The sequence below is a fragment of the Hermetia illucens genome, chromosome 4 (genome assembly GCF_905115235.1).
Source record: "Hermetia illucens chromosome 4, iHerIll2.2.curated.20191125, whole genome shotgun sequence".
NCBI lineage: Eukaryota > Metazoa > Arthropoda > Insecta > Diptera > Stratiomyidae > Hermetia > Hermetia illucens.
Window position 1 is genome coordinate 98387667 of NC_051852.1, and position 13144 is coordinate 98400810.

The 13144-nt window shown below is 41.3% G+C and overlaps 2 protein-coding genes across 13 annotated transcripts in view; one reads left to right on the plus strand and one right to left on the minus strand.

Moving 5' to 3' along the window:
• The window catches only part of LOC119653907 (lysophosphatidylserine lipase ABHD12), a 36444-nt gene extending 27422 nt beyond the window's left edge, over nucleotides 1–9022 (plus strand). For 7 of the 8 annotated variants that reach the window (XM_038059044.1, XM_038059048.1, XM_038059051.1 and 4 more), the window contains 2 exons: nucleotides 7806–8321; nucleotides 8470–9022. In XM_038059044.1, the coding sequence (XP_037914972.1) occupies nucleotides 7806–8321; nucleotides 8470–8796 (843 nt within the window). In that variant the 3' untranslated portion in view covers nucleotides 8797–9022. The remainder of the gene's footprint in view (nucleotides 1–7805; nucleotides 8322–8469) is intronic. The other variant, XM_038059049.1, reaches the window with a different exon arrangement.
• A 56-nt stretch (nucleotides 9023–9078) lies between these two features.
• The window catches only part of LOC119653909 (putative gustatory receptor 36a), a 60714-nt gene continuing 56648 nt past the window's right edge, over nucleotides 9079–13144 (minus strand). For 2 of the 5 annotated variants that reach the window (XM_038059054.1, XM_038059059.1), the window contains exon 2: nucleotides 9079–9247. In XM_038059054.1, coding sequence (XP_037914982.1) covers nucleotides 9098–9247 — 150 coding nt within the window. In that variant the 3' untranslated portion in view covers nucleotides 9079–9097. The other 3 variants (XR_005249780.1, XR_005249778.1, XR_005249779.1) reach the window with 3 other exon arrangements.

A 13144-nucleotide genomic window follows, 5' to 3' on the forward strand; every position in this document is an offset into this window, starting at 1 on the left:
TCCGCTGTCGATACATATATATTCCTTCATGTTTTTATATTTTTGTTTTCAAAACACTTAGGGTACGAGATATTTGGCAGTTTGAAATGAAATGATTACACTCAACTGTTTATGCCGGCAATCGAAAGTAAAATGGGACGTATGGGAGAAATTATGTTGCCTACGTATATGAACCGTTATTTAATCATAATTCCTGAGTGAAATACAGCTTGCCAGAAATTTCATTCACGCACGATGATAGAATTGCAATATTATTGAAAGTAGGGAAAGGAAGGAGAAACCCACATTCTTCAGAAACTCTTGATTTTTTATTCATTTGAATTGAATTGTTTGGTCTGTTCTATAGAACAAACATGCGTATATGGCTTTCAGTTATCCCTGAATGAGGCATAGCGCATCAGCAACGCCTACGCACTATCATTGCGGTTTGCTCTAATGTATTTTAGCTACCTTCAAGACTTCCCGAAGAGCTTGCAGTCCTCTACTGTTTTGCACTATGTGTTTCTGGGCAACCCATCCATCGGCCATCTTAGCATAGTGGATTTCACTGCATGGGATTGTCGCTCTTCCCTAATGTGCGTCCTATCCGCTGCCACTTCCGCCCTCTGATCAACACGCCCACGAGTAACTATGCATGAAGTTCTTCGTTCGAAATTGTACCGAGCAAGAGTATCCCGATAACACATTGTAGATAAGTTTTGACGAAGGCTTGAGGCTTTCCAGCAACAGTGAAGGTCACTCTTTATATACTGCTCTCATATAGCAGCACGGAAACAACATCGACTTGATACTAGTGTTGAGATAACTGCATTTCCAAATTTTGCACAAAACAAGGAAGGTTGATCTAGCGCAGTTAGTGCATTAAGCGACATCAAGTTTGGAGCGAAGCAACCGTTCCGAGATTTATAAAGTGGATCAACGACTTCGGTAGTCTGCTCATTAATACAGTTAAGGAAAGTGTGATAACCCATCATACTGTTGAAGGATATCACATAATTTAACAATTATAAAAATACCACATTGTTGAGTACCACCTATAATATATTCTCTGCTATCATTATAGGCCAAGTAGCCCCATACGTCCACAATATCATCGGCCCATACCAAATAGGCTTCCAGGCAAATCTCTTTGCAGCAAGCTATGGAAAAACTCTTGTGAAGCCAGATAAACACAGCAGGTTCACTTCCAAAACCACACACCATCAACGACGGTGTAAAACAATTCTATCATGCATCCAGCTGATGTAAATACAAGAGGCACCATCCCCTTCAAGTCCACCCAACTATTGGCCTATGCTAGAAAAAACAACCCGTGAGGTATAAAATGCCTTCATCCAGATCGATCAGGCGGCGCGAGATCTTGCGCTTGCACATTAATGAAACCTTGCAACCTTGCTTGCACATTAATGGTGATGTGGTCGAACGGTCGTATAGGTTCCAGGGCGCAACGTGGATTGGTATCCACAATGCAGCATAAAACCTGGGAAACGCCTGCTGAACCAACACCAACAGCTCTACTACCAAATCCTATCTCCACCTCCACGTGGTGACCGCTGGGAGTTCTTTCTTAACGAAAAACTGCAGACGGAGAAGGATGAAGGCGAGTTTCCCGCGCCTAAAAACGGGACAAATTCTACCAACTTGTCCTCCAGGTTGGAAGTTGGGTAGGGCTGACAACCCTACACGGAAAACAACTTGTTACGAAGCCACAACAGGACTGGGCGGATAACACAACGACAAACCCGGCAACAACAAAGGAATAACGATTTGTGCATTTTCTCATGGAACGTGCGCTCCCTGTACAGAGATGAAGCTAGCCGATACCCTATCCCAATATAAGGCTGATGTAACAGCGTTACAGGAGATGCGTTGGACAGGAACGGGTTTCCTGGAGAAGAGTCGCTACACCATATATTATAGTGGCCATCCAGTAATCCATGTGCTCGGAGTAGGTTTCTTAGTCAACCAAAAAATGAAACCTGCTGTTATCGGCTTTGAAGACATAAGCGAACCACTATGCACTCTGCCCTTGCGAGGCAAATTTAGAAATACAAGCCTCATTAACGTTCACGCCCCTACAGAGGAGATTGTAGAGTTAGAGAAGGATACCTTCTACGAAGCAGTAGAACGAACCCTCAGGCAATACGCTGGCTCCCATAGCTTACACCAAAGTACAAATGATAACGGTCTGCGGATCATTCAATTAGGAATGTCACACGGAATGGTTGTTGAAATGGTTTGCGTGGAAAGCGGTCCACAAACGTACATGGGCCTCTCCAGACGGGACCACTTTCAATCAAATTGACCACGTGTTGATCGAACGCCGCGACCTCTCAGCCTTGATGAATGTCAGAACATATAGGGAGGCCAATATAGACTCCGATCACTATCTCGTTGGCATGGTGTTCCGAGCTCGAATAACAACACCACCCAAAATCCTCTCTGACAACCAGTGCGAGTTAACACTTAAGCCATCCACAACACAGTCCTCCGCAACACCTGCAAGAGAGAAATGGATGCCGCAATAACCGCAGTCAACAGAGGACCTGGAGATGAAGCATCAACAAATGATTTTCATAACCACCTGAAGAACGTTATCATGGATACGGCCACAAACATACTTGGCCCCAGCCGCAAAAGGAGTCGGAATGGCCGGTTTGACGATGAATGTAAGCTAGCAACGGAACGGAAGAATGCCGCATACCGAGTAATGTTGCATTCTCAAAGAACGAGGGCACGAACTCCAGCGAGGAGAAGCGACTTCACAGACCGAAAAAGGAAGCCTGGGAGAACCAACAAGTCTGTGAACTAGAAAAGTACAGGGAGCAACGCACCAGGCGCGGAAGTTTTACCAACAAGTCAGCAGGATGAAGCCTTATACACTTCGGTGCTCAGTCTGCCTAGACAAAGAGGGAAATCTGATTTCCAACAGAATGGGCATATTGGAGCGATGGGTTGAGTACTTTGATGAGCTACTGAACAACCAGAACATCGGCGAGTTGGAGGTCCTGCCCACTGAAGACGACGGACAAATACTGCCACCACCAAATTTAGGAGAATCAGTCCGTGTAATTCATCGGCTTGAAACTTGAGTTGAGTATTTTGATGAAGTGAAACTGGGTTGAGTATTTTGATGAAGTGCTCAACAACCAAAATATTGGCGAGTTGGAGGTCCCGCCAACTGAAGACGGACAAATATTGCCATCACCAAGTGTAGAAGAAACAGTCCGTGAAATTCATCGTCTTAAAAATCATAAGCCGCCAGGAGCCGATGGAATTACAGCCGAATTGGTTAAATATAGAGGCGACCAGTTATACCAAGTGGTTCATCAACTTGTGCTCAAGGTATGGGACAGCGAATCAATGCTTGCCGATTGGCAACGAGGCATTATCTGTCTCATACATAAAAAGGGAGATATCACACAGTGCAGCAATTATAGAGGTATCACGTTGCTGAGTACCATCTATAAGATATTCTCCTCTATCTTGCTAGGCCGAATAGCCCCATACACCCAGAACATCATTGGCCCATACCAAAGAGGCTTCACTCCAGGCAAATCTCTGCGGCAAACGATGGAAAAACTGTTGGAATATGGACATCAGTTCCACCATCTCTTCATCGACTTTAAAGCCGCCTATGATAGCATAGCCAGGGTAAGACTACACGGCCATGATAGAATTCGGTATCCCGACGAAATTGATAAGACTGACTAGACTGACCCTGACCAATGTGCGAGGCCAGATAAAAGCAGCAGGATCACTCTCAAGACAATTCGACATCAACAACGGTCTACAACAAGGGGATGCCCTATCATGCGTCCTTTTTAACCTGGCCCTGGAGAAAGTGATCCGTGATGCTGAGGTAAATGCAAGAGGTACGATCCTCTTTAAGTCCACCCAACTACTGGCCTATGCTGACGATATCGACATCATGGGAACAACAACCCGAGACGTACAAACTGCCTTCATCCAGATCGAGCAGACGGTGATTGGCGCGAGGTCTTGGGCTGCACATCAATGAAGGCGAGGCAATATATGGTGGCAACGTCAGCACCGAAAACCAACCATCCAACAACATCAAATCGCACTGGTCAAACGGGAAGAATAAAGATAGGAGACGACAACTTTGAGACTGTCGATAATTTCTCCTATCTAGGGTCGAAAATCACAATCGATAACAGCTATGATGATGAAATCCGCGCACGGTTGTTGTCAGCCAACAGAGCCTATTTCAGCTTACAAAAACTGTTGCGCTCGAAACGTCTCACCATAGGATCAAACCTCTTACTGTACAAGATTATGATCTTGCCAGTCCTTATGTATTCCTCGGAGACTTGGTTCTTAGCAAGAAAAATTGCGAACTCTTGGCCGCGTTCGAAAGAAGAATCCTCCGAAGAATTGTTGGCCCCCTACATGAGGATGGACGATTCCGTAGCCTACATAACGACGAAATCTATGAGCGGTACCAAGACCGTCTGGTTGTGGATAAAATCCGGTTCAATACGTTACGGTGGACGGGTCACTTAATCCGTATGGATGAGGATGATCCAGCTCGGAAAGTCTATAAGGGCAATATCTGTCGTAGAAAAAGAAGAAGAGGCAGACCCTGCCTGAGACGGGCGATGGCGTAGATCAGGACGCCAGACAGGTTTTAGGGATATCGAATTGGTGGACCTCGGCGCAAAACCGGGATGTCTGGAGTTCCTTATTAAGGCAGGCCTAGACCGGATACCGGTTGTTCCGCCGTTGATGATGATGATGAAGGCAAAATAGATAGTGGCAACATCAGCACCAAAATAGAACTATAATGCCACTAGATTCGTTTTAAGCTCGTTCATTTAAACTTTTAGAGACCGGTTTCCGTTTGTGGGATAGCTTAGCGCCATTTGGTGTTAGTATTTCCCGCTTATCGGAGTCGCGGTGATTGCATGGAAAATCGTTGTTTCTTTTTTCTTGCCCCGAACTATCTTCCCGACCAACTGGCCCGAGAGGGGACTAAACTAAGGATGGGCTGAAAGCAACATCTAAAGGCCCGCATCATAGCGATGATGCGTTTCAACGCAATGTTTGCGACTACGCGATGTATGTATTGTTACATCCCCGATTGTTTGCGACAATCGGGGATGTAACAAACTTTAAGCAGTGGCGCGGTGGTTCTAAGCTGCAGAGACAGGGGCCGTAGTTCCGAATTTTTCTTGCTGTTTTTCAGTCTAACGTTACGACTACGTCGATTACAAAGCACTCTCGTTTTTTTTCAAGTTTAAATGAGAAAATTCATTAAACCAAACACATCATCTCTGATGACGTAGCATCGAGATCCATAATTTTTCGGTAGTTCTATTGTGGAGGTTGTTATTTGCAAGAACTACTCTCCATTGACAGATTCTAAATCAGTATTATTCCACCGTATTACACGGAACGAATATAGAAGAATGGAAATGGCAAAGCTCAGTTTTCAAGACAAGATCCAGACGCCGTTCGAATTACCCTAGCAAATTAGATTTAATCATTGCTACAACAGATGCCATTGCTTGCAATATGCCGAGGTATTTATATACGTCGTCAGAATCCATTCCCTCAATGTGGACTGGATACTCAACTGTATGCTGATATCCCCACTGTGCTGGGTGATTATGTCCAGTAAGGAGTGAAGTTGATTTTTGTCTTTGACATACAATTTGATGTTGTGAATATACATTAAATGATTCAATGTACATTTTGACAGTATGCTATGTTTAACTTGGAACGTATTTGCTTTCACCCAAAAGATGGGATAACGGATTAAACCAAAACAAAAATCGCAGTGTGCTTAGGGATTTATTTTGGAAGATTCCACCCCTGATTGGTATCTCTCCTGGTGTTTATGGGGATACCGATAGCTTCGTGAACCAATTCTTCGTTACTGTTCTGAGGAAAGGAACCACATTCGGGTTGATTTTGTACAAGTTTAACGTAATATGGAGCTCCTTAGCTATCAGTTTATGAACATCGACATGATTTGAGACGATCGCGCACAGAACTGAAGCGAAAACCTTACAAATGGCAGGAAGGCAAGTAATTGGTCGACATTTTGAAGGGCAAAAGCCACCCTTGTGAATATAAGTTATCCCCTTGGTGAAAAATTGTGGACCTTATTTCGGATCGGCAATCATTTGATTGAAATGATTTGCTAATACCTTGTGAAAGCTCTTGAATCGCTTTAGCCAGAAGTGGTAAATCTTATCTAATCCTGGCGCCTTCCAATTGCTTGCCTTTTGAAAGGCTATTTCAATGTCAACTTCAGTTATACCAAACATGGTCATTTCGGGAAGGCTTCGTATGAAGGATAAATTATGGGAGCCACGCTGTTTCTAAATAACAACGGCTGGGTTGGCTCCACACACTTCTCCAGAAATCTTCTACCTGATCCAGCTCGAGGTTACTTTCCCGACCTGAGTTGATGAGATTTTTATAAAATCTCGTTTGGTTCTGCTAAAACAAGATATTGTCTGTCTTTCGCTGAAAACTGAAAACCGCAAATTTCTGCTTCAGCTCCCCGAGAAATTCATCGATTGGCTGGATGTTCGCAAGGCGCCTGTACACTCTTGGTGATGGATTTACAAGAAGTTCTTGGGTGCCGCGGCGTAAAGTGATTCTACGCATACCTCTGTTATTCGATTCAAGATGTTGATTATTGAGATGAATAATCGTGGCAGTCCGGACCAACTTTGAACCTCTATCGCAACGATTAGCTAAAAATCTTTGCAAACGGCAGGAGTGATGTTGTTAGTTGACGAAGTAAACTTTAATTTTGGGATCTTTGGCCTAGATTCTGGGAGAATCTCAGCATATTCTGTGAAGAAATGTGGTCAAGGCCTCCTTATAAATTGAGTCGACATTCGCAGTAACTAAACTTCTCGTGACTACTGGGTTCATGTAGTGTCTTATTGGTCCACTACTTCAGTTGCTCCTTTGTTCATTCCGGTTAATTGACGACTCCGCATCGAGCTCAAGTAAAACTTCGTGGGAATAATGGCAAACGGACACCAAGGTAAACGTTTTGCTTGTCCGCGATTACTTATTTATAGCATTAACTTCTGATATTCGTAACTGACTCGGTGGATCACGTCATTATCCGCTACCCATGGCGCGCGCCTGGTCGCATGCAGCTCTGCATTTGCAACTCAGGTCGGTATTAACATAACAACATAATAATCCCAGGTTGTGCGCAGTTTTTGAGATTATTGAACAGTTTATTTGCCGGTACACTTTTTGTACTTTCATAAGAACAGTCATAACAAATCGTAAAAATGAATATTGCGAGGGCGGAAATACTTCTAAATTATGCATCTTCAAGAAATATGTAGAAAAATCGCTTTGTCGTTAGTTCAGTTGTTTTGTTTGGCTAGGTTATAATAGACTGCCCCCAACTGATCCCATTCAATACAAAGCAGAAGCTTGGAACAATCAATATTTGGTTTTGTAGACCTAAAGATGGTGATAGGATATTTGCACATACTCCACGATTTTCTACGCTTTTCAATGAGTGAAAACTTTAAAAAGTATCGAACGAATAGCAATTTCGATTGCCGATCTATTTTCCATTCTAATTTCAAACTCAAAAATTAAGGGAGATTTTAGAAGACTAATTCACCCACTCTTTATCAAGTACTAATCTCAGAGGTAATAACATGAACTTATCATTGTCCTAATTACAAGTTCCTTTCACCTTTGACTCAAAGTTATAGTAGTTTCGCTCATCATGTACTTTACTAATTTTTTTTAGTTTCAAGTACCTTTATTAAATAAAAAAAATCATATTCTAGCAAGCTCTTGCAGAAATTAATAACGCCACAGATATATCGGACCCCGTTCTTGATAGGGATGAATCCGCGTTGAAAGCCGAATTCCCTTATATTAATGAGCAAAATGAGCAAGCATTCTTCGAGCGAATGCTACGTCAACCAGGAACGACGATTGTTCTATACTTGCATGGAAACACTTCCTCACGTGGTGCACCCCATCGAGTTGATTTGTACAAACTCCTACGACGCCTAGGCTACCATGTTATTGCTTTTGACTATAGAGGTTACGGAGATTCAGACAAAGTACAACCCACTGAAGAAGGGGTCATACTGGACTCACTGGCTGTGTATAAATATATTCGAAGCTTAACAAAGAACCCGGTGTTCTTATGGGGTCATTCATTGGGCACTGGAGTATCGACGCATTTACTTTCTATTCTGCAGCAAATGAACGTAGAACAGCAGCCGCGAGCTGTTGTTCTTGAAAGCCCCTTCACAAGTATCCGGGACGAAATCCGTCAACATCCATTTTCTACGGTAAGTTTAAAATCGATTTATGAATAAAGACTTGTAGAGGCAGTTACTTACTTACTTATTTCACATCTCATCATGATCTCATCTATATAACCCATAAAAGCTTTTCTCCATTAAATGAAATACAAAAAAAAATCTTCTTTCCACACAGCTTTTCCGAAATTTGCCTTGGTTCGAACATACAATTTCACGACCAATGTATGCAAATTCCTTGCGTTTCGAATCGGATAAACACATAAATGAATTCCGACAGCCGGTTCTGATTTTACATGCTGAAGACGATATAGTTGTTCCTTTCGAGCTGGGCTATCGATTGTATCGTATAGCGCTAGACAATCGTGCAAAATCGTGGGGACCAGTTGAGTTCCATCGATTTGAAGCCACATCACGGTACGGTCATAAATTTTTATGTCGCGCACCAGACTTACCAGAAATCATAAGTCATTTCTTCAACACCTACCGTAATGAGATTTACTAAATTTAGTAACTAAGTACGTAATTACTGTGACATAGTAAATCTCGAAAAGTCAAATCTTGAATTAGTTTCATTTCTCTAATTATAGTTGTTGTGAATAAACTGTGACCTCTGGCTATAATTCAGTATCTATAACTATTTATAAGTGTAACTGATTTAGACTTGAAATTTTATATATTAGCAATGTTTTATTGTTAATTGTATTCGAATAAAATTATTTGAGTTTATACATAACGTGTTTTAACATCATTTTCTATCCTAATAAAATCAATAAATAAAGTCAAACCAAGTCGAACCAAGAGGATTATAGAACTTTATCAAATTGAATGAGTATGATAAGGTTGATGATGGTTCCGCCAAACAATTTGAATGCAAACTCTCGATCCAATGTGCAAGTTCCACTCAGAGTGATCGTGGTCCTTTTCAACAGCATTTGTAGCGACAACATTTCAATCTGAAAGTTAGAGATCGGTTCTTAATTACAACTGAATATTTAATTGATTTGACCAAAACTGCAATTAGATAATGAATTATTACACGATCAAAACACTTAATGTGCCATGAAGTTTGCAGATTAATCTCCTTCACGGTTTCTTGACTTCTCCATTTTCATAATTGAGTTAAGTTATAGGCTATTCTGATTGTTAATTACATTTTTTTTATTTTTATTCCACGCTCTTTACCAGACGTATAAAGGCCGGTGAAACTTTGTGATAAACTAAAAGGCTGCGATAGCTTGCATTCGAGTGTCATAAATATATAATTGATTTTCGAATCAATGTTTCAATCGCTCCAAAAAAAACCACATCCGCATTCGCTCTTGAAAATGATTTAGAATCAAACAGAATCCCAACAACGAAATAATGGCAAGGTATTAGTAACAATAGAAATAGATTTATGAAAAATTTATAAAGAATTATTTACGTCCGGCTGGCTTCGTGATTAGAATACTAGCTTTTCGCGTTCCAAATCTCACTGGTGGCAGAGTGACTTCTATCGTAGATTGGAGAGCTAATGCTGGCCGAGTAAGCTATGATCTAAATCAAATCGGAATAAAAATCCTATGCGAGATGAATACTGATCGCATCGCTTACCCTTTCGGTCTCGAAATTGATTGCTCTAATTCGCTTCAAGGCCTAGATTCAAGTTGAACCGTTAGCTATCGGTAATTATGAATTACTTTGTTTAAATCGAACAAGCAGTTACATGAACTCATAAATCACGTCTATCGAAAGCTCTTAGGATCAATTTCTCTGTAGTATGTCAGCTGCCCGTCCGTTGGTCATTTGCACGCGACACCCATTGGGAAATCAGTTTCTAATCTAGGGCATGCTGCGTGGAAATCAAGATCTGACGAGTTTGGAACAAGAGTGTAATTACGAGGTATTTCTAGCCATTAATTATTTGAAATAATGAAAACTTGTTTTCCTATTCGCTGGTGTCGATTTTTATTTTGCAAAAACCGATATTTCGGGAACCACTTGTTCCCTTCATCAGTGCTAACAAAGGTAATATAAATATATATAAAATGTTAGTATACCATCTCCTAGAGATCTAGAATCTGTTTACATGCATTCATACAATTGTTCTTAATTCACTCGTGTTTGCTATCGTCTTGAAAAAATCGGAAGTTTCGTCATTAAATAGTATGAAGTTTAATTTAATTAAGCGGCAACGAGTTTATTCTCTTTCATAAAAAAAGAATCAATTTGTTTTCTATTCATTAAATTGCCTATTCAAATATTGGCAGGATGCATCAGGTCGCCACTTTGCAACATGAAACGGAACAATATGCACTCGAGAAGGATTTTCTAATTGAAATCTTCCGAGACCCGACAGAAACCTGTTGCAGCTACCACAAGACCAAAATCTCTACGTTTATTATCTTCTATGATGTAAAAATTTAATTCTCCTGATGTACCCGTGTGGGATATCAAATGAAAGGTCTCAATTAGTAGAAAAACTGCCCAACCCAAACATCTGAGAAAATTTAGTGTAATCCACTTACATGAAATCTAGGTATATACTTCCCGTTCTGATAACTGCTCAAATAAGCTTAATAATAATATATATCCGACTTTTTGAAACGGCCAGGGAAGCGTTATGGTGTGGGGCTGACACCGAGCAGACGGTGTGGATAATTTGGTGTTTATGGAGGAAAATATGGATGCGGTGGATTTAAAAAAGTGTCCATGTCAGCATGGAGAAATTGGGTATTCGTCAAACATTCAAAATGTAACAAGACAATGACCCGAAACATAAAGTTTATTGTTCAATTTTGTGGAGGTAGAGGCGATTCTCTCCCTCCTTTTCAATCATTGAAAACATTCAACTCGTGAAAAATTGTGCTAATATTTTATCATGCAGTTACCGTTCAAGTTTCTCAACCCAACTTTAAAAACGTGAGCGATTTGCTTCGCCCAAAACAGACACCTTTCAATCTAATAACTCGCTTCCATGTTTTTTAACGTATGTGCAGCGAGCAAAACTGAGACCGGACACGAACGTACGAAATACATAAGTGTTTAGAAAGGCGGCAAAAGGAGTTGTTTGTTTTCTATTTTTTTTTTATAAGAAGGTAACGTACAGTCTGTTGGATACAATGAAAAATAATAAAATGAAGCTCTTGCTGAAAGCGAATTATAAGAGAAATTTTATTTCTGTACGAAAAATTTAAATGCGGACAAAGCTAAGAAATCATAGTAATGGCATTGAAAACTCAAAAAATGAGTAGTTAATACTCCAAATGGAGAGTTTTAGCATCATATACATCCTCTACTGGCCAGTGGCATGGACAAAACGTTGGACATATTCGAGAATACTTTCCATAAAATAAAATGTTCACGAAGTCTATCGGTCAAATATTTAGGAATTACACTAAACCAAAAGTTACTCTGGAAAATGCATGTCGGAAAGCTGCGAAGGCTCTGATGATTTGCAGGTTCATAGCTAGAGAAAAATGGGATTGCACCCTGAAGATACTACTTTGAATATACACTGCAATAGTAAGGCCAAAGGTTACCTATGGGCACACAAGCCAGGGAGCTCATTGATACGGCCATAAACATCCTTGGCCCCAGCCACAAGAAAAGTCGGAACATTTGGTTCGACGATAAATGTAAGCTAGCAACGGAACGGAAGAATGTCGCATACCGAGTAATGATGCATTCTCAAAGAACGTAGGCACACGCAAAGACTTATCACGAACTCCGTCGAGTGGAGAGGTGACTTCACGGATGAAAAAAGGAAGCCTGGGAGAACCAACAGGTATGCAAACTTGAAAGGTACAGGGAGGAACCGCACGAGGCGCGGAAGTTTTACCAACAAGTCAGCAGGATGAAACCTTATACTCCTCGATGCTCATCCTGCCGAGACAAAGAGGGAAATCTGATTTCCGACAGAATGCGAATATTGGAGCGATGAATTGAGTATTTTGATGAACTGCTCAACAACCAAAATATCCACGAGTTGAAGGTCCCGCCAACTGAAGACGACGGACAAATGCTGCCACCATCAAGCATGGAAGAAACAGTCTGTGCAGTTCATGGGGTTAAAAATCATAAGTCGCCAGCAACCGATGGAATTGCAGCCAAATTGGTTGAATGTGGAGGCGACCAACTACACCAAGCGGTTCACCAACTAATGCTCAAAGTGTGGGACAACGAATCAAGGTCTAATGACTGGCAACGGGGCATATTCTGTCCTATGCATAAAAAGGAAGATATCACCCAGTGTAGCAATTATAGAGGTATAATGTTGCTGAGTACTATCTATAAGATATCTCCGCTACCTTGCTAGGTCGGATAGCCCCATACATCCAGAAAATCATTGGACCATATGAACGAGGCATTACTCCAGGCAAATCAGCAATAGATCAAATTTTCTCTGTACGGCAAGCGGTGGAATATGGCCATCAGTTGCACCATATTTTCATTCATTTCAAGGCCGCCTATGACAGCATAGCCAGGGTATAACTATGCATGACCACTAAAGAATTCGCTAATTCGACGAAATTGATAAGACTGACCCTGACCAATGTGCGAGGTCAGATAAAAGCAGCAGGATCACTCTCGAGACCATCCAACATCAACTAAGATCTAAGACAAAGGGATGCCTTACCATGCGTCCTCTTTAACCTGGCCCTGAAAAAAGTGATTTGCGATACAGATGTCAATACAAGAGGCACCTCTCTCTTCAAGTCCACCCAACTACTGGTCTATGATGAGTTCTTAGCAAGAAAAATTGCGAACCCTTGGGCACGCTCGAGAGAAGAATCCTCTGAATTTGTTGGCCCCCTATATGATACCCGGTGGACGGGTCACTTAATCCATATGGATGATTATGATCCAGC